The sequence below is a fragment of the Apostichopus japonicus genome, chromosome 9 (assembly GCF_037975245.1).
Source record: "Apostichopus japonicus isolate 1M-3 chromosome 9, ASM3797524v1, whole genome shotgun sequence".
NCBI classification, from domain to species: domain Eukaryota; kingdom Metazoa; phylum Echinodermata; class Holothuroidea; order Aspidochirotida; family Stichopodidae; genus Apostichopus; species Apostichopus japonicus.
Window position 1 is genome coordinate 31,917,932 of NC_092569.1, and position 20,068 is coordinate 31,937,999.

The window sequence follows — 20,068 nt, forward strand, 5'->3', positions numbered from 1 at the left end:
CTTAGACATAATAAAAAAAATAAATAGCAAGGTAACCTAGCAATTTGTGATATTATGAGAAACTCACATTTTGGTTGCCCAAAAACAAGTTTAAGCCTAGCAACATCTCAAGCAACAAAACAAACAGAAATTACATAAAGAGTGGAAAGTTATGAGTTATTTAAAAAGAAACCTCTTTTTTCCATTGCAGATAATTGTAAAAGCTAGAATGCATAGCAACAAAACAGGAAAGGAAAATGATCCGTAGCAAATTTAGAAATGTTTTTAACCAAAACTTTTCAAATCGGTTGAACTTTAACCAACATTGAAATAGGCTGACAAATAACAAATCTAAATTTTTGGGATTAACTTCTTGTGTTGAGCAACCTACATCCCCTGTGCATCGCAGGTCTATTTTGTTTGGTCTTTGATGACGAAGTGATTACAGTTGTGTTTCTCTCTCACTCCATCTGTCTATTTCACTCTATCTCTCGAGGTATCGTCAAAAGCAATTCCTTAGTTTGATTACAATTTCTCGTCCATCTCTCTTTCAGGAAGGAGATTGGCTTGAAAAGGTTTCTCCCGAAAGCTGTCATCGATAACACAAAGGTAAAGATTTGACACGGAGTAAACTGTAAGCGGATTCTGTTTGTAGGAAATTATCGGTCGGCACAGCGCTCCTTAACTCGCTGTCCAAATAACACGTCAGAACTTTCACCAGAATCCATTGTTGCCATGGAAACCTTTTTTTTGCACTGGCGTATTTATGGAGGAAATTATCGGTCGGCGCAGCGCTTTGTGACTCGCTGTCCAAATAACATGTCAGAACTTTTCCCCGAATCCATTGTTGCCATGGAAACCTGTTTTTTGCACTGGTGTATTTTTGCCACTGCTGCTGTGGCCTGATATTGATGTCAGTGCCTGAAAATGCCTTTCACCGTGATTACTCTGGGAAGGTTGTCAGACTAATTGTCTCACGCCTCTAGTCACACGGCCAGCCAAATCCTACAACATCTCCGAGACATTTCATGGGGCACCGGTTTGGGTTAATTGTGACTACGCTCTTGTTTGATAACCTTTTTTCACTGTATTTTGAGCCAAGCATGATAAATAAATAAAATGAATAAAGTATGGTCTTAATTTGACTACTGTGTCAATGACATGTCATCAGAGGGCTTTGTGGGGGGGGGGGGGGGTTATCTAAAATTTCAGTCTCAAAGATTAGAAAAGAGGCAGAGTCCTCCTAATGTCTGAGTTGAAAATAGGTCAGAAGATTTGTTGAGTGGTTAATCAGTTCATTATAACCTTGTTGAAAGGTTCTGTGTTTTGAAGGTGTGTGAGTAGCTCAAGATGCGGTCTATTGAGTTGTAAATGCCCTAAAGCCCTTGGTCATTTCTCCTCTGTCACCCTGTCAGCAAGTAATACACATCAGCTAATTATGAGCAGCTAACCTATTGGCTCTTTGCATCACCAAATTGAGAAGACATCATCAAAAATGCTTGTTACATTCTGCACACTTAGTACTTAAAAGAGATATTGCATCGGGCTGTAGGTGATTGATCGATTTAAAAATGTGGGATATATATTCTGCATCTCCATGTCAAAACCACACACTTACATAGCTTTTTGTTTGGTGAAAGTTTCAATTTCTTCAAATTTGGTGGTATTTTGGGAAAAATGCATCTGGTGGCAAAAGCAGAATGAGGAATGTCAGCACAGCTTTTAATCTGAAATGCTTTTTTCTTTGGTTATAATATTTAACTCACTTATTCCCAGAGGAGTATAATATTTCTACGAGATTATTGCATTTTGATGAAATTCTAAATACAGAGAACTAGATAAATGTAACAGCTTTCAAGGATAAATCAATCAATCAATCAATTAATCAATCAATCAAACAGTAAAGACTTTCCAATAACTTTGCCATAATGACATCACAGAGATCATTTACTTGTGATCCATATTGTAGGGATCATTTGAGGGTTTTGATCCAGCCAAAGTAGGTTCCTTTCAACCATACCTTGAGTAACGTTTCCATTTATAAGTGTCACATTGTCTGCCACATTATCATATTTATGAACATGTACTTTCATGTATTTATACTGGATTTTTAATAAACTAAAACTTGAAACAGGGATATCCCCAAAAAGCAGATTCCACCAATAATTATGAAGAGAGCCTATACCTGTGGCAGCTGGTTGACTTGATACTGCCCATAGGGGATCTCATTGCACCCAGTATGATGTGTTGAACTTCATACCTGATAAAGACAACTTTCATGTACCCCCCCAATCCCTAACACTCCGATTCGAGAGAAAACAAACAGCTTATCTAATTTGAAAGATTCCAAATTTGAGTTGAAAAATGCTGAATTGGAAGCCACCCGACGTGTCAGTTGTAATCCATTAGCCCTTGCGGGCTTCTCCCACATTTGTGGTCGCTTATGCGTCGTAAAAATAACTACTGATTATTATTATGATTATTATCTACTGCATGAAAATTCATAAAAGATCTGATGTTGTGATTCTAGCAGTATCCTCTGTACTGGTAAATCAAAGCGACAACTGGCAAAACAAATTAAAACAGGTGTCTGATGGGAGATTTTGTGTTGCCAAGACGACAGTCACCTTTGAGCTGAATGTTCATGTTGTTAAATTTTAACCTGTTGTGCTTTATTTTGATTCCTCACTTCTCTCTATAGTCCTTTAAAATAATGCTAATACATGTTATGGTATCACCCCTACCCTGTATTGCTTGATCACAATTTCAGGACTGTTCAGTTATTTAAATTTCTATGCTAATAGAGACCTCTTCAAAAGTTGTCTTATATTTCTCTCCCATATCTCAGCCCAAGAATCTTAGGAAGTTGATATTACAATATTTCAAACAGTGCGCAAGCCTGAACGAAGAGGCGTGCGTCTTCAAGTTCTTCGAAGTCCTGTCTGGTGTTCACAGGTTCGACCACGAGAGATTCAAATGTGCCCTAGGGGTAAGTTATCAACTTACTGGTGAAAACCCCAAACTTTGACAAAGTGCCCTTTGTAATAGCTGATACTGCTGGATAAAAATTCAGAAAAGGGCATTTACATCTCTGTACATATACACTTAACATATAACAGAATGAATGAACACAGTATTCAAATGAAATGATAAATAAACAAATAAATAACCGGGCTACAATCCTAACTGTACAAAGGATTGTATTCTGACAAGTTTCAAGCTTTAAATAAAACAAAAACTGTTAGCCAAACTGCTTATCCACTAAAGAGCCTCTGTAATAGAATGTGTAAAAGTAAGTGGGCCTGATATTTTGATCATTTTTGATATTTTAGAGGATCTATTTTAGAGGATCTGATTAGTCTTCAGGGGTTCCCTGGCATCTTCATGTATTTATAAAACAAATGGAGGATGGGGAGTGAGAGGAGAAAGGTAAAGATGGTGAGGGTGATGGGGACGAAAAAACATAAGGTACAAAGAATTGTTGATGTGGAGTGGAAGGTTTTACAAGGCTTGAAGGTACTTGAGGGTATGAATTTGTCAATATTTTGTTATCCTTAGCGACTGTTCATAGAATGACGAGTTGATTAAGTTAAATCTGCTTTATTCTGTCCATTCTAATCACACCAGAAATACAGAAATCAGGCTAAAATGTCAACAAAGTTTAACAAAAATATAAATAAATAAAAAACTTTTTTTTTTTCCGTGGGGCATGAAAGTTTCTCTTTTGGACTAAACAGTCTCTATAAACACTCTACTCTGACACTGCCAAAATTGTCGTGATCTAATAGATCTGTTAGTTGGAAGAATATTATTCAATATCGCCAGCTTAATGCATGATATTATCAGAGTATCAAAACATTCAAACTGCCAAGTAAAATCCAGCTTAAATTGTTTTCCTTGTTATTTTGTCTTTTGTTTCCTAGACTGGTTGGAGCATTTCGGTGGAGCTAGTGATTGGTCCTAGCGATGGTATTAGTTGTCTCACAGATAAAGCCTCAACAGTAAGTTACACTAATATCATCCCGAATGAATATATTCAAATGATGGTAATTAAACATTTCAGTTGAGCTAGTGATTGGTCCTAGCAATGGTATTAGTTGTCTAACAGATAAAGCCTCAACAGTAAGTTACACTAATATCATCCCTAATGAATATATTCAAATTATGGTAATTAGCCATTTCAGTTGATCTAGTGATTGGTCCTAGCGATGGTATTAGTTGTCTCACAGATAAAGCCTTCTAAGCCTTAAAGGAATAAAGCCTTAACAGTATGTTACACTTATATCATCCATAATGAATTTGAAAGTTATGGTAATTAACCATTTCAGTTGAGCTAGTGGTTGGTCCCAGGGATGTTATTACTTTTCTAAGCCTTAAAGGAATTGTCTGGTGGAAGATTTTGATACATTGAACTTGTAGTTCTTATTTTTCTCTTTCTAACCATGTGAAAAATGTCCCCATTCAACGTTTTCTTCTTCTAGAAATCTGGTTTTCAAATTCACCAGTTTCTCACCAAAAGCACCATTTGTTCAAAAGCATCAGTTTGGTGATTGACGTAGTGCAGGCAAATAGGCAAAACGAGCGACTTGAAGTTATAGCACTCCCATTTCCGCAACAAATAGCGTGTACACGCACATGTGATTGCCTATTATATATTACGTACACATCGGAAACATATACAGCCTACCATGCCCAGTTGATAAGGCTCCACAGTATGTTACACCATCCATAATGAATATGCCAAGGTATGATCATTAACCAGAAGCAAATTAACACCATGTCTTGATTCCATTTGGAGCAGCTATACATTGTAACAACATTGTTCACCGCAACAAGACACCCACTGGAAAACCTGAAAACCCAAGAAATGAATATTGTTGAGAAGTGAAATACATTTTGCATAGTTTTTGATAAGTAATATTTAACCCAGCCAGTATGATGTCATATTACCCTTCTTTATTCACAGCCTGCCAAAATGGCAGACTTCAGTCAGGTGCAATCAGTACAAACTATTGGCTCTGAGAACGAGAAGAAGGGTCTGTTGCAGTTGAAGACGGGCGGAGCGAATGAGGTGTGTTTCATGGTTATTATCAGCACAATGTGTGTGTGTTTATAATTTCATGTCTGTTCACCAAACTCTAGGATGTGCTACGATGACATTGATGATGGTCTTATCATCATTATTAACAGCACAATGTGTGTGTGTTTATAATTTCATATCTGTTCACCAAACTCTAGGATGTGCTACGATGACATTGATGATGGTCTTATCATCATTATTATCAGCACAATGTGTGTGTGTTTATAATTGTCATGTCTGTTCACCAAACTCTAGGATGTGCTACGATGACATTGATGATTGTCTTATCATCATTATTATCAGCACAATGTGTGTGTGTTTATAATTTCATGTCTGTTCACCAAACTCTAGGATGTGCTACGATGACATTGATGATGGTCTTATCATCATTATTATCAGCACAATGTGTGTGTGTTTATAATTGTCATGTCTGTTCACCAAACTCTAGGATGTGCTACGATGACATTGATGTTGGTCTTATCATCATTATTATCAGCACAATGTGTGTATGTGTTTATAATTTCATGTCTGTTCACCAAACTCTAGGATGTGCTACGATGACATTGATGATTGTCTTATAATCATTATTAGCAGCACAATGAGTGTATGTGTATTTGGTATAATTGTCATGTCTGTTCACCAAACTCTAGGATGTGCTACGATAACATTGATGATTGTCTTATCATCATTATTATCAGCACAATGTGTGTATGTGTTTATAATTTCATGTCTGTTCACCAAAAGCTAACAAACGATGACACTGAAAACTGATGATTGTCTTATAATCAGCTGTCCCCTAGCCGATGACAAAATGCCAGTCTTCTAATTGTTCTTCAAATGGTACGAGAAAACAGAAAAGAAAAACAGCCGCAATAGTGAACACACCTTCCCACCCCCATCTGACACTTGATTGTCACTGCACAAAGTTATAAAAACAAGTCTATAAGTTTAACACCTGGGCATGTATTACAATGAAAACTTTGACCCAGTCTAGTGTAATAAGTTTAAGAAGTTAATCCAAAAGTATCTAAAATGCAATAACAACAATGGCCTTTGCAGTATGTTTACTTTTTACTTTACATAATGGACTCTATGTTTATTTGAACCTCACATTTTTGACCTATTTTTTTTAATGTATCTTTTTTTCTTCCCCTTTGTTTGTTTATTTCTATATTTGCTTCTTATTCTTATCGGATGCAACCGATAGTGGCCTTTCAATGTCTACTTAAGCAATAGTGAACAGGTTGATCCATCTGTAAGTCTTCTATTTCATGGAGAGATTTGATTGGTTAAAGATGACGACTCATCTGTTTTGCTATTGGTCAATCAAGTACAACCGTGATTGCTGGTTATATTAGCCTCTTCGAATTCATGGTTGTTTTAGTGGCAATATCATAATTCAATATATTCAATTTGCTAAAATTAAACTTTAATGTCCATTCATAATCTTGAATGGTCAAGTTATTTTGACTTAAATGGAAGAAATATTAAAAGCTTGTCGAAAGTTGCTAAGTTTGAATAGTTGTGTTCATGTGTCAAGTACTGAATTATAGATAAAGATCCTAATTTATGGGGGGAAAAATGTTAAATTTTAATGTAACTGTTATTTATTTGCTAGATTAATTGAGCTTGATCATATGATGAATGATTTTGAGTAATCCTTGATAGGATGAGTACAATCAACCTAATTAGGCAAAAAGCTGCACTATGGTGTGGGGTAGTTCCTTAAAGTGTACAGGTAATGATGTAATGGGTTGTGCTTGGTCGTATCTTGGGTGCAGAGGCAGTAAGAAGCAACTAATCTACTTAAGCGAAAGACTCAAAATCCATTGCAAAACTGAAGGAGTCGTATCTTTAAAGTTCATGAATCTCACTTCACACACACACAGTTTCTTCTATTCACTGGCTTTTTGGGTTTCCTTGGCACATTGGTGAGGAATATCTTACAGCGTCTGTCAGCATTCGTGTGGTCGTAGTTATTTTATGGGAATGCACAAACATTAGAAGCACAATCTGGAAGTGTTCTTGTAATGTTATCAACTCTAAAGTTTTGTTGACAAAACAGACAACTTCATTTAAGGCACTGTGTCAAAGTAGCTGGCTGAGGTGGTTGCAGCCAGACTGCAGACAGGCTGCGGCCAGGCTGCAGACATAATATGTTTGTGTTATGCAGTTTGACACAATAGGTACTGTTTGTCTGCTGAGATAATCCCTATTGTTTGGTTATTAATTCAGCCTTGCTGCAGTAGATTTTGCAGCTGCTGGGGCTTCTGTTTCTGACACTGTGCCTAATAACAGTCAAACCATCGGCATGTTTCATTTCCAAGGTTTTGTTGTAATCATAAACATGTAGGAACCGATCGCTGTCCTGTTGGGTTATATGATACAACCTCTTCAGTACTGGTAAACTGCTCTGCTATTTTATTAGCACAAATTTTGTTAATATTCTCACAAAATTGTTGACATTGGCTAAATTTATAAGGTGTTACAAGTCAGTGTGTTAATGGCCCACAGTTTGCAAGGAAACTCTAGTTGGTAATTTTGAAATTTGTTTGACAAATATATTTTAAGTCATCCTTGCAAAACCTTGTTAAGACAACAAGCACTTCATTGTAACCACATATGGAATAGCAAATAGCAAGTAGCACTAAGGGATGATTAAGCTTGGCATTTGTTGGTTTAAAACCTTTGCTCAGCGGTTTGCAATAATCTGGTTTTAACTTTTTATAGTGTTTGTATCTCTTTTCACCTCATTAATTGTGCAATTGGGTTTTAAGGGTGACATCTATAATGTTTCTGACTGGTTGGTATATATGTTGTGGAGGTTATTGTTTTAGGTGGCCGTGTCTCTTGCATGATATCACTGTCATACCACCATGGCTATTGATACTTTTGCACTATTCTGGAATATTTTACTATTTTTTTATCAATGGCTTCTTGAAATGTGTCTACTACATGTATGAAGTACAGGTGTATGTTTATATTTTGAGATGTTTTGAAGGAACACTTATTGAGGCAAGTTTACACCTTTGGTTTGAGTTAAATGCTCTTCCTCTTTTTCCTACATGGTGTGGTTCATGTTTTCCCCATATACTCTGAGCCCTGTTAACAGATCTGCTGTTAGGATATGAACTAGGTTTCCTTAAGTACTCTGAGCCTTGTAAACAGATCTGCTGTTAGGTTATAAACTAGGTTTCCTTATGCTCTGAGCCCTGTTAACAGATCTGCTGTTAGGATATGAACTAGGTTTCCTTAAGTACTCTGAGCCTTGTAAACAGATCTGCTGTTAGGATATAAACTAGGTTTACTTATACACTGAGCCTTGTAAACAGATCAGCTGTTAGGATATGAACTAGGTTTCCTATGCTCTGAGCCTTGTTAACAGATCTGCTGTTAGGATATAAACTAGGTGTCCTTATACTCTGAGCATTTTAAGCAGATCTGCTGTTAGGATATAAACTAGGTTTCCTTATACACTGAACCTTGTAAACAGATCTGCTGTTAGGATATAAACTAGGTTTTCTTATACACTGAGCCTTGTAAACAGATCAGCTGTTAGGATATAAACTAGGTTTCCTAACACTTTTAGCCTTGTAACCATATCTGCTGTTAAGACATATAACTAGATCTCCTCGTTACAGCTTTCATTTTGGAATAGAACTTTACATAACTTCAGGCAGACATTTGTGTATTAGTGTTGCCATATGTAGGTTTTAATGAACAGCGCCATCTACTCCTCAACACATATTTGTCATCTTCACAGAATAATTTAAATTAGTGAGGCAAATGTTTGGAATACTGTGATGGTTCGATCAGGAATAGTTTCTGATATGATTTGATTTATCAGACAATACAAGGCACATGGTCTAGGGATAACACAGAAAGTCTGTCCCACAGACTTATTTCCACTGTGGTCCCTGTACATATGAAACGATAAATAAAGAGAATACCCACAAAAAAAAATCCAAACTGGCAAGACTTTAAAATTGGCTTATAGGATAAATAAAATCATCCAAATCTTCTGATTACCAGTATATCCTAAAAATGTTCAATCTGCAATGTGCTTGTAATTAAAAAAAAACAAAATTGAAGGTAAATTCTCCTGGGATAGAAAATGTGCCAACAATTTCTATGGTTCATTCATGCTTGAACAATAACTTAACAAAGCCTATTGTACTCTTGTTTACTTCTTCAAACTATAAGCATTGCCTCTGACTATTTCAAATGCAGTTAATTTTGTTTCTTAAAAGTGCTTGATATGTCTATAGTTTTTAAAATCATTCATGCCCAAAGGACTGTTACTTTGTGGGGAAACAAGTTTAACTCATTTTCCAAATGCAAAAGTTGTTCAAAATTGTTTGAAATAGCAAACAGTTTCATTCAAAATTTTCCCTGTAAATTTAATATATATATATATGGGGAAAAGAATACACAAGTTCTGTGTAATTAAGCACACTAAGGTGTTTCTGCGTAATTAAGCACACCAAGGTGTTTCTGTATAATTAATCACACCAAGTAATTGCTTTGTGGAGGGCGTTTGTGGAGGGCGTTGTGGTCAAGTGGTTAAGGCTGGACTTGTGATCTAAGGATTACAGGTTCGAGCCCTGGCCAGATCATTGCGTTGTATCCTTGGGCAAGGCACTTTATCTCCATTGCCTCTCTTCACCCAGGTGTATAAATGGGGACTTGCGAGGTGACTTGTAAATATAGTTGGTTTGTGGCTGAACCCTATGGGAAGTCCCCCAGAGGACACTTGGCTGTAGTGCACTGTGGTGCCCCAGGAGAGATTGTTTGAATGGTGCACACTTTGGTGTGTAGGTGTGACAAGCTACCAATGACCAGGGTTAAGTACAGCGCTATATAAGAACTGTTAATTATTATTATTATTATTATTATTGTTGCTGTGTATATTGAATCCCTTTGTTTTATCTGAATGTGCAGGCTGTGTATATAACCACACCGTCAGCCAGTATAGCAGAGGACATGGCCGACCTGATCGATGGCTACTGCAGGATGGAACTGAGAACCGAGCAGTCCTTCATCGTGAAGTCACACCAGGGTGAGTCACAAAGAAAATGTAGAGGGCGCCATTAATGATACTCATTTCTACTAGTGTCTAAGCAAGTGGTGTTATTTATTTTGCATTTTCCCAAAAGGACAGAGTTTGTTCTTTTGTAGTAAATATCAGCATGATTTTTTTGTAGATAGATACCACAGTGAAGAATGGGGCGCTGAATGCTGAAAAGGACCGTTAGCTTTGTTTTCTTAAATTAATTAAATTAGTTTCGGTCAATGATTATCATGTTGCACAAAAATAAAAAAATAAAGGAATGCAAGCAAAGATTTAAGAAGCTTAAAGAACTATTTAAGCATCAACATTAAATTTGAAACCAATATTGAATTACTAATGACCACATCTCATCAAAAACCTTATCAGCTGCAAATGGGGGAACAAGGACCACCTCATATTTTGGACAAAAAAGAAAATTTTAGTCATTTTCCAAAAGCATCATCTATTCCAAGGAATAATGTTACATGTGCATGTTGCCTAGCATTTTGGATTTTTTTTTTTATCATGTGAGATATAAGAAAAACTCGAGAACTGCTGTATCTCTTTGCACAGTGACTTGAAGGTTGTTTGCATATAAAGCATTTTGCTTTCTTATACCAGATATTACAGAAAGTTGTTATGCCTCTATTCAAATTTCTTAAAGTCGCTATTTAGAAGATTTTCAATTCTGCGCTGAATATTCAGTAATGAACTGCTTGTGCGTGTGCGCACTTGTTTTGTGTTCTGACCAAGGACTTGAACAAAAGAATTCCAGGTCCTCAGATGTGATTTCTAAAGAATCACCACGCCCTCTAAAGAATTCTATTGTAATGGGGTATTGTTAAGGTTAGGGTATATGTGGATTTGAACAATGGAAAAAACAATGGGTTCCTCGTCCTGAATGTAAAACACACAGGTCTGGGTGTGCGCGCCTGTGCGTGTATGTATCTATGTATGTATGTGTGGGTGTATGTGTGCGTTTGTTTTTCTATCTGACCTAGGACTTGAACAAAAGAATTCCAGGTCCTCGGTTGTGACTTCTAAAGAATCACCACGTCCTCGGAAGAATTCTATTGTTTGGGATATTGTTAAGGTTAGGGTACGTGGATTTGAACAATGGAAAATACAATGGGGTCCTCGGTTGGAATGTAATACAAACATGGGTGCGTGTGTTTGTGTGTGGTAGAAAGATGTAGATTGTTTAAGGAATGGTGGATTTTGTGTCTTTTTACTTGAATTCTGTTATGGTCTTCACATGCCTGCCTCCTGTAGCGTTCTCCAATGTGCCCAGAGACAACAACGCATATCTCAAGTATTCAGCATGTAAGTATCACAGGACTACTTCAGCAGCAGTCTGTACATGCATTGTATCTGCAGGATCAGTGCATCCCCGCCCCACGATGTAAGCATTATTTAAATTTGTCCTGTGATCATGCACGGCCAGAATATCCACACGCACGGGATGATTCAACCTTGGGGTGCATGAGAGGAGGGTCACGGAGGGTGACGGGAAGGGTTAGAAGGTGGTCCTACTTGTAGCCAAGGTAATATGTTGGTGACTTATGTAGACTGTTTGCCACGAATTGGTGCTTCGATGTGGTTGGGAGTTGTGTATTGCTGGGGGGGAGGGTGAAGGGGGAGGGTAAAGGGAGGGGCTGGCAGAGGGTGAAGACTGATAGGGGTTGGGGGGGTTAAAGGCCCGGTCACACTATACCGATTTTTTATCGGAATACTATCCGATTTTCCCAGAGGAATCGAAACAGACAGTTTTTCGTTCGGGTCTTCTAGCCACAGTGATGAAGGACCTGATTTGCTATCTGTTGAGCCATTCCGATGTGGAATAGCCCTCTCCTAACTTTTGATATTGACTCCGTTTCCTTTTATCGGTTAGCTATCCGATTTCTCTTCCGATTTTTATCGTTTTTCGATGTGACGTCACTTCAGAATGAAGTCTGTTCCAGAACCCCTCAGATTTGGAGTAGGTATTCGAATACTCCACTGCACCCATTACATTCACTACCACAAACCTCACTTTTCGTCCTAAAATCGGAAAAATCGGACCGTATTCCGATAAAATATCGCTGTAGTGTGACCGGGCCTTAAGCCATCGTCAGTTCTCATTCATTCCAAGGTTGATGGTTCCTGTGTTTGTATGTTCTCAGTATGGACAATCTTTGCAGCTTGTCATTATCCATATTGGTTGTCATGGATACTCTATTTCTGTTGTCATCTTTGAGATTTGAAAGTGTCTTTTATTTTTATTTTTGCCCTTTTTTTTCTTTTTTTGGTTATCGCTGCTATCAGTTTTATTTTTCTAATAAACAGAGAAAAAACTCCCGATCATCAAACCTGTCTTTTCTGATTTTCTTAGTTCTTCTAGACAACTCTCATTGAAATTTGAACAGAAAATGGGGAGATGGAAGGAAAAACAGCAGCCATAAACACCAATGCTAATGGCCTAACAAAATCATGAAAATTGAATATTTAAAGAGAATAGTCTGACAGAATTTAGCTTATCTTATTAATTCATCAAAGGTTGCAATGCAAGTATAATATACAAACAGTCTTTCCTCAGTCGAACTTAATTGATAAAAAAACAGTTGTATGTGAATTATTTGTACAGTAGGTGGATGAGCCAACTTATCTAACTAATATGAACAATTGGGTGTAAAAGGGCATTATGATATTACAACACATAGTTGCATAATTTGGTGAAAGATGGAGGGTGAAAGGAGGGGTCTCCAACATATTTACAATTATGCCAATTTAAAAATGACCAAAAATGAAAAGAATGACTCAGTTTAGAGTTTGTACACAATATCTTTACTAAATATCGTTTGTCCAGAACCCAAAAATATGTATTTTTTGGGGGTTATAATTTTTCTTTCTCTTTATGTTCCTGATTTTCAGGCTGACAAAATTAACATGTCAGAAAATTATCAATAACATACTGACCATTTAAAACTTATTTAATAATATATAAAATTAAACAATAAAATATACTAAATTTTACTTGCTCTTGACATTAAAGCATTTTTCTATATTTTTTTATTCTTTTCTAAATTAAAGATTGTCCAAACTAATAATTTTTTTTTACTTTTAAAAGCAAAATCTTTCATGGCATTTTTTTATTCTATTATAGAATTCTCTCTTTAAAGTTTCTTTATTAAAAAGAAAACAAAATTAAATTTAGAGAAATATTTACCTTTTTTTTTGTTAGCCAAAATATTTGGATGAATTTCTATTGAGACTGGTTGTTTGAAGAAAATCCTATCAAGATTGCTTAATGCTCTGCAATGCTTACTTAGCAGTAATTGGAGTTGATACTTTGTTTATTAGAAGCTGTCAATGATATTTCTATATTAAAGTAAACCAAATAATGGACACATCAGTCAGTGAAATAATTTAGATTTGAAAATGCAAATTTAAGTAAATTCATGGCTAAAATTCATTCTTCTATCTTAGCAGTAAAACAATGCCTGTGAACATTGGGACTACTACATTTACCTTAAAAGCAAACAAAATAAAATAAAATAAATATCTCTCATAGGTACCAAACTTCAGGACATTCCTGCTCATTGACAGGTGTGAAACTACTATATATGAATACCAATACAATGCTGAAAAGTGTGTTGTTAGGCCTTTGTAACTAAATCTAGCATTTATCCAGCAGATTTTGTTTTGCTGTTAAGTAGGCCCTGTAAAGGATTTATTTTCATGAATGCTCATTCATCTGTGGTTGTAACATTTTGTTACTTTTTAATCTCATGCAAGGTAATGTGTCTTCCATTCATTATTTGTATGTTTTTTATTCCTTTCTGAATGAATTCCTCTCAAAATCAGAGGGCTGTTTGTAGTACAGTCAACAATGCTGTGCCATTCCTTGTTATATATATACAATTATTCTATATGTATGTATCTATGTATTAATAAATATTGAAGTGTTTATTCAGTTACATTGTGTGCATGCTTTGTATGTCTTGCATGTGTATACACTATGTCTGTATCTCAAGTGTTATCTTAACATCTTTGACAGTAATTTGCTCTGTTCAAATCTTTTGAAGCTTTGCTGATCTTTCTCCTCTCAAGACAGGTCTTAGACTGGGGGACGGGGGAGTGGGTGAGGGGTTGTGGGGGGGGGGGTGGGGGGATGGGTTTGGTAGGGCTTGGGGATTAATCTCTTTCTTGCCATGACAAGTAGTAGCAGTTACTTACTAAATGTAGCATCCTTTCCATGATTCTGTCATCTATTTCCAATCTTATCCTACTATCTCCATCAAGCATGTGTCAAACATCTTTACGATTAAATCAGTGTTCCTATAAAGCTTTCACTTTTGGATCACTCTCTGGGCAGATATTCTTTACAGCATCTTGTTGGTCTATGGGTCCGTCTGTGTGTCTGTCTGTCAGTCTGTGCCATTACAATAATTCTCAATGTTTTGGTATCTTCTGTTCGGGTTTAACTGTCAGCATGCTGTCTCAATATGAAGTCCTTGCATGATTTATATTTGTTTCCTTGTGATCCTTAATATAAATACTATAGATATTCATTCCATATTTGGATGAGTCTTGATTCATTGGTTTCGTTAGTCTCTCCAACCCTTCATCTGGTCCAGAACCAACTGAAATAGTGAGAACCACAAAGGTTGTTTAAAGACAGTTTCAGTCCATAGAGCTGGCCGTATACTGCCCAATCGATTGTGAATAATCTCAATAACCGGACTGTCGTAGCATGGATGGTAATGCATAGCAGGAAATGTACTTATGATCCACAAACTTAGCCAGAACAGACAGTTTTAATTCTTATCTGCTTCAGTCAAGAAAAGCCAACATGTTGCCTTTAACCAACAGGCTGTCAGCTGCAATGTGCATCCATTCAAGACTTCTACTGACCACATCAATGCCATTAATACAACACAGTTGTTCAGTTTACATACATCAGTGGTGCAGTATATGAGTAGTCTGTTTCACCCAGTGTGGTGGGTCATATACAACTTTCGAAAAACAAGATCACAATAGTCAAGTTGAGGTATAAATGGCATTTTAAGTCATCTCTCTTCAGTCAGGCAGGCAGTGTACATTAGGCTTTAGTAGACTCAACATTCATGAGGGCAATTGGGTCATTGTTTCAGAATTTTTTCAGAATATTTTCAGAATACACTAAAAACTTTCCAAAATGTGGATTCGCAGAAGAAACTGTTTATTTACAATCGTTGGTTGTGTCATCACATAAATCAAGTACTTCCTTATAAATTGTGTTTTGTTCATACTCTGTGTAGAATATCTTTACTGACCTAAATTAGTTCTTGAGTTTGGCTAGGAAGACTTCCATTCAGTTGTCATATATATGCCAACAAAGGGAAGCCAAAGGATCCCATTTGATTTTCTGCTTTTTTTCTTTAATTTTGTATTACTTTTTCTTTTCATGAAGTAGATATGACGTCTAGAAGCAGGCAGTTTTCCTAGTTAATTTTGTTTAATGAAATTGATAGATCTGAATCAAGTGTAATGGAATGATAGTAGAATTATGATAGCTAAAATGATGATAACAGAAATGATGATAGTAGTAATGATGATAGCAGAAATGATGACAGCAGAAATGATGATAGTAGAAATGATGATAGCAGAAATGATAGCAGAAATGATGATAGTAGTAATGATGATAGCAGAAATAATGACAGCAGAAATGATAATAGTAGAAATGATGATAGCAGAAATGATGATAGCAGAAATGATGATAGTAGCAATCATGATCTAGCGGAAATGATGACAGCAGAAATGATGATAGTAGAAATGATGATAGCAGAAATGATGATAGTAGAAATGATGAAGGCAGAAATGATGATAGTAGAAATGATGATAGCAGAAATGATAGCAGAAATGATAGCAGAAATGATGACAGCAGGAATGATGATAGCAGAAATGATGATAGCAGAAATGATGATAGTAGAATTGATGATGGTAGAAATAATGATCATAGAAATGATCATGGCAGAAATGATGATGGCATCTAACATAACATACGTCCAGAACGGCAATCTTCTTTGAGTATTGAAAGAGGATCAAGTTCTGTTGTTTTTTATTCCAGCTTTGTGAATTTCATTAATCAGTGTTTTCCCTGCAAAAACAGCAAGATTGGACAAGTTGTGACACTTGTGTTTTTTTTACAGCTTGGCCTATCTACTCCCTACCATATATATCTCCTATTCCTGCACTTGATGTAAATTTGTTGAGAAGTAAATGAAGATGTGTCAGTGTCAATAGTTTGAATTTATTTCACTTTATATGATTTTTATTGCATTGCTTTATTGTACTTTTTGAAACATTTTCGTGAGAATGAAGCTACTACCTTGTTTGGCTTTAACCTCTCCCAATAGTTTGGAATGTCCTCGCTGCTGGATGAATTACCAAATTGCTCACTGTAGAGAAATACCCTGCTTCTCACTGTAAATGCCGGCAAAAAACACACATTCTCTTTATACAAAAACATTAATCGTAAAGAGGTCGTTCTGTTAGCTTTTCATGCACCGTCTCGGACAATCGAAGTGGAGCCGGGAATCAGATTATTCAGTGAGTGCTATATTTAGGATATTATCCGCTCCCTTGCTCAATTTGCATATTTTGTTTGATTCCTTAGATGAACAACTGGTTTCCAGCGGTGTTTTGTTTTTTTGTTCTTCAAATAAGTACTTCGTTTGAGAATGTCATCCGATTGCTTTAACCCATTCCTGATTTTGTAGATTTATCCTTCATCCTATTAATCCTGTAGTTTTATCACGATCAATTTGAGTTACTACTTTGTAACACTTCAGGCGGTTCATAGGTGAGCTTAAGAATTTAGAGAATATTGATTTAGTTTCATTTTGATTTGATTTGCATGGAGATAATTAGATGTGTATTAAAATTACCCAAAATGCATCACGTCATTTCAGCCTGGGCTGACTCCAGTCCCAGTTCTATCATGGTTATTGAATAAGACTAGAGATTGGGAATGCAATAAAAATCCCTCGAGGTTTAATAAAAAATACTGCTTTAATTCAAGAAATTCCATTCTTTTGTACATATATATATCCTCAACACCTTAATAATATACAGTATATCCTTGTCTATGGATGAACAGATAGATATCTAACCATATTTGATGTATGTCTATCTGCGTTAATAGTGTACACCTTCTGTCATGAGACTCTGGTAGCAGTAGATTGTGTAAATATTGAGAGGTTGAGAGGACACGCTTCAAAGTGTTATTATGGAAACAGAGGACTAATTACTGACATTATAAGACAAATATATGCGATTTCACTTGTGTCTTGAATATTATTTTAATAGCATACATGAAATGCACTCAGCTGGTTTAATTACATTAATAACTGTGTTAATTGTCGTCCTATCTGTGGAACATTCATGTAAGCTCTGTGAGTCTGGATACACAGCTACTTGTGTGGTCATTAGTTCTGAGGTCATTTCTGAATTTGTTTTAGTTGTACAATACCCACTGATGTCCTCACAGAGATTAAACAGAGCTGGAACTTTTTTATGATATTAGTTGACTTACATCAGCTCGGGAGGCCCTGTTCTGTATTATAGCCCCTCTTTCTTTCTCCCTCTTTATTTCCTTTTTTGTTGCAATGGGACGAAAAAAACATTCTCATGAAAGATTTTCCAAGGGCAGTCTCTCGGGAACTTTCCAATTTCCACAGAGGAAGGAAGTTAACATACCTACATGCCATGCATCATCTCAGGTTTGACTTTGATGGAATTAGCTTCCCTAATTTTATGAGAGACCGATAAGGTATTGAGATCAGATACGGTGTAGATCTGGACGGAGGATTTAATGAAAGACTGCTCGTACTGTCTGTTAAGTTTCTTTGAGTATTTTTACAAATTATCCTTGTAATAGTTGATATTAAATGTCATAAGAAAAGGACAAAATTAGGAGACTTTATTTTGTAGTTTCATCTGAAGGCAGAGAAGGTAATAGTTAAACTGTGTTTTGACCTGTACGGTTGCTTCTTTAATATATTTTTCTCAATTGGGATGAATTTTCCTCGGAAGAAAGTGAAATCGGATGTAGAGTAGTAAGTTACAGCTGTTGTGCCTTGTCTTTCATGGTTGTGATCGAAGGAGAACGTGTTTCCTAAAGGAAACTATTGACTTACTATGGATTGCAGCTCTGCGATTAGCAATTTGCTTTGTTGATTTCATGAAGATGTTAAACATGGTTTCCGTACAGCCATTTGATAGATACTATTATATAGTTTAAGAGCTGCTATTAACCAGTTGCATCAGAGGGGGATTTATAGAGTCTAGGAATCTTGTTTGAATTGGTATCAAATCACAGAAGGGAATTGAGACTGGACTTGCATATATACTTTCAAGTAGATTCCAGTAGCTGTACCTTGATTACCTGGGTTTGAATTTAAACTGCGATGTCTAATGAAGAAGAATAACTGCTCAAGATGCGCTACTTGTGGAACACATTCATCACCAGCTCTATCGTAACTAGAGTGTGTGTACCTTTTAGCTTTTCATCTCAAACAGGCAAGTTAGTGTGGAAATTTAAGCATGAATAGAGGGCAGTATGTATGTTTTGCAGGGATGAAATTTGTGATAGTTTTTTAAGGCATTCCAGTTTACACAGCATTTTATAGGAAAACCATCTCAGTAGATAAAGGATCCTGTAAAATAGGTAGGATCCAGCCTACAATAATTTCAGTTGTCATGGTGATTTAATGATTAGACAAATGAGGTCAATGATTTAGGTTCATTCATTGTAGTAATCTAAATTTGGAAATGTAAATGACTATTTTGTCTTAAAAATGCACATTCTAACTTTTTTGGTGGGATTGCGAGATATGTATGGTAAGAAGCTTGCAGCACTGACCCCTGCATACAATAGATTGATAAATGTTGTCTTTTCTGGATCAGTACCATCGCATCGATCTCCTAATCACATTATTGATGGCAGCGTTTCCTTCCTACCAGCTTATTTAAGTTGTGATGCACAACAGAGGGTTTGTCCACGTAGAGGTGTAATTGAATTTTGGTGAGTTGATCTCATCAAACTTCACATCTTTAATGGCGATTAAGTCCTACAGTTGGAATCACTTTAAACCTGGCTATGGTTGTCAGTTGAGCTATTAAAACTCATGCAACCTGCCTTCGGTGAGGAAGTTTTTGTCTCAAAAAATTGCTTGTAAATGTTTTAAGGATGGTTTATGTTGCGATCATGAAGACAAATTTGTTTTCTCAATAATATTCTCATTTTTTGGTGAGGACGGTCTTAGAGTATATCTCTTGTTCATTTTGTGGACTCAGAGTTCTCTCAGTTTCATTGTAAGGATTTAACTGTCTCAAAGGTGCCATCATTTTGTATTGTGGAGACCTGAAGTTCCAGTTTCAAAATAGTGTATATCGTGAGGTCTATTCTCTCACCAGAATTCTATTCTTTGCAAGGCCTATAATCTAGCAGATATGCTGATCATGTTTATTTTCTGACGAGAAATATGCTGCTGTTTACAAAAGAGCTATCGTTTGTGTAGTGAGGACACTATTGTCTTAAAAATATTGTGGGGGTTATTTGGTGAGGGTTGTACATTGTTATCTGAATTCAAAGAACAGTATAATGTGTCTTTTGATCATTCTCCTATGAGTCTCAGCTGTAGATGACATTTTCAGCATTTGTGAACACCTCTGGAATACTCTCATTAGTAGAGTGGGTATCGAACTCCCTTTGAGGACAGTTCTTTGTTGTAAACACCTTTGGAAGGCTCTTTCAAATGTATAGTGCAAGTATCAAACATGTTTTGTGGACTGCTTTCAGTGGTGACAATCTCAAGCGTCATTGCTTTCATTTGTACTGCAATTTATCAAAGTGTGTAAAGGACAGATTTGTGTCGTGAAGACCCCAACTATCCACTCCTTTGTAGTGCAAGTATTAAAGTGTCTTAATGACAGTT

At 36.3% G+C, this 20,068-nt stretch overlaps 1 protein-coding gene across 14 annotated transcripts in view; it reads left to right on the forward strand.

The window, feature by feature from the left end:
- LOC139974328 (focal adhesion kinase 1-like) overlaps positions 1-20,068 on the forward strand; it is a 101,584-nt gene that overhangs the window by 37,675 nt on the left and 43,841 nt on the right. For 8 of the 14 annotated variants that reach the window (XM_071981365.1, XM_071981364.1, XM_071981366.1 and 5 more), the window contains 8 exons: positions 534-588; positions 2,828-2,968; positions 3,903-3,980; positions 4,946-5,050; positions 6,267-6,314; positions 10,001-10,118; positions 11,382-11,432; positions 16,626-16,679. In XM_071981365.1, the coding sequence (XP_071837466.1) occupies positions 534-588; positions 2,828-2,968; positions 3,903-3,980; positions 4,946-5,050; positions 6,267-6,314; positions 10,001-10,118; positions 11,382-11,432; positions 16,626-16,679 (650 nt within the window). The remainder of the gene's footprint in view (positions 1-533; positions 589-2,827; positions 2,969-3,902; positions 3,981-4,945; positions 5,051-6,266; positions 6,315-10,000; positions 10,119-11,381; positions 11,433-16,625; positions 16,680-20,068) is intronic. The other 6 variants (XM_071981373.1, XM_071981369.1, XM_071981368.1 and 3 more) reach the window with 5 other exon arrangements.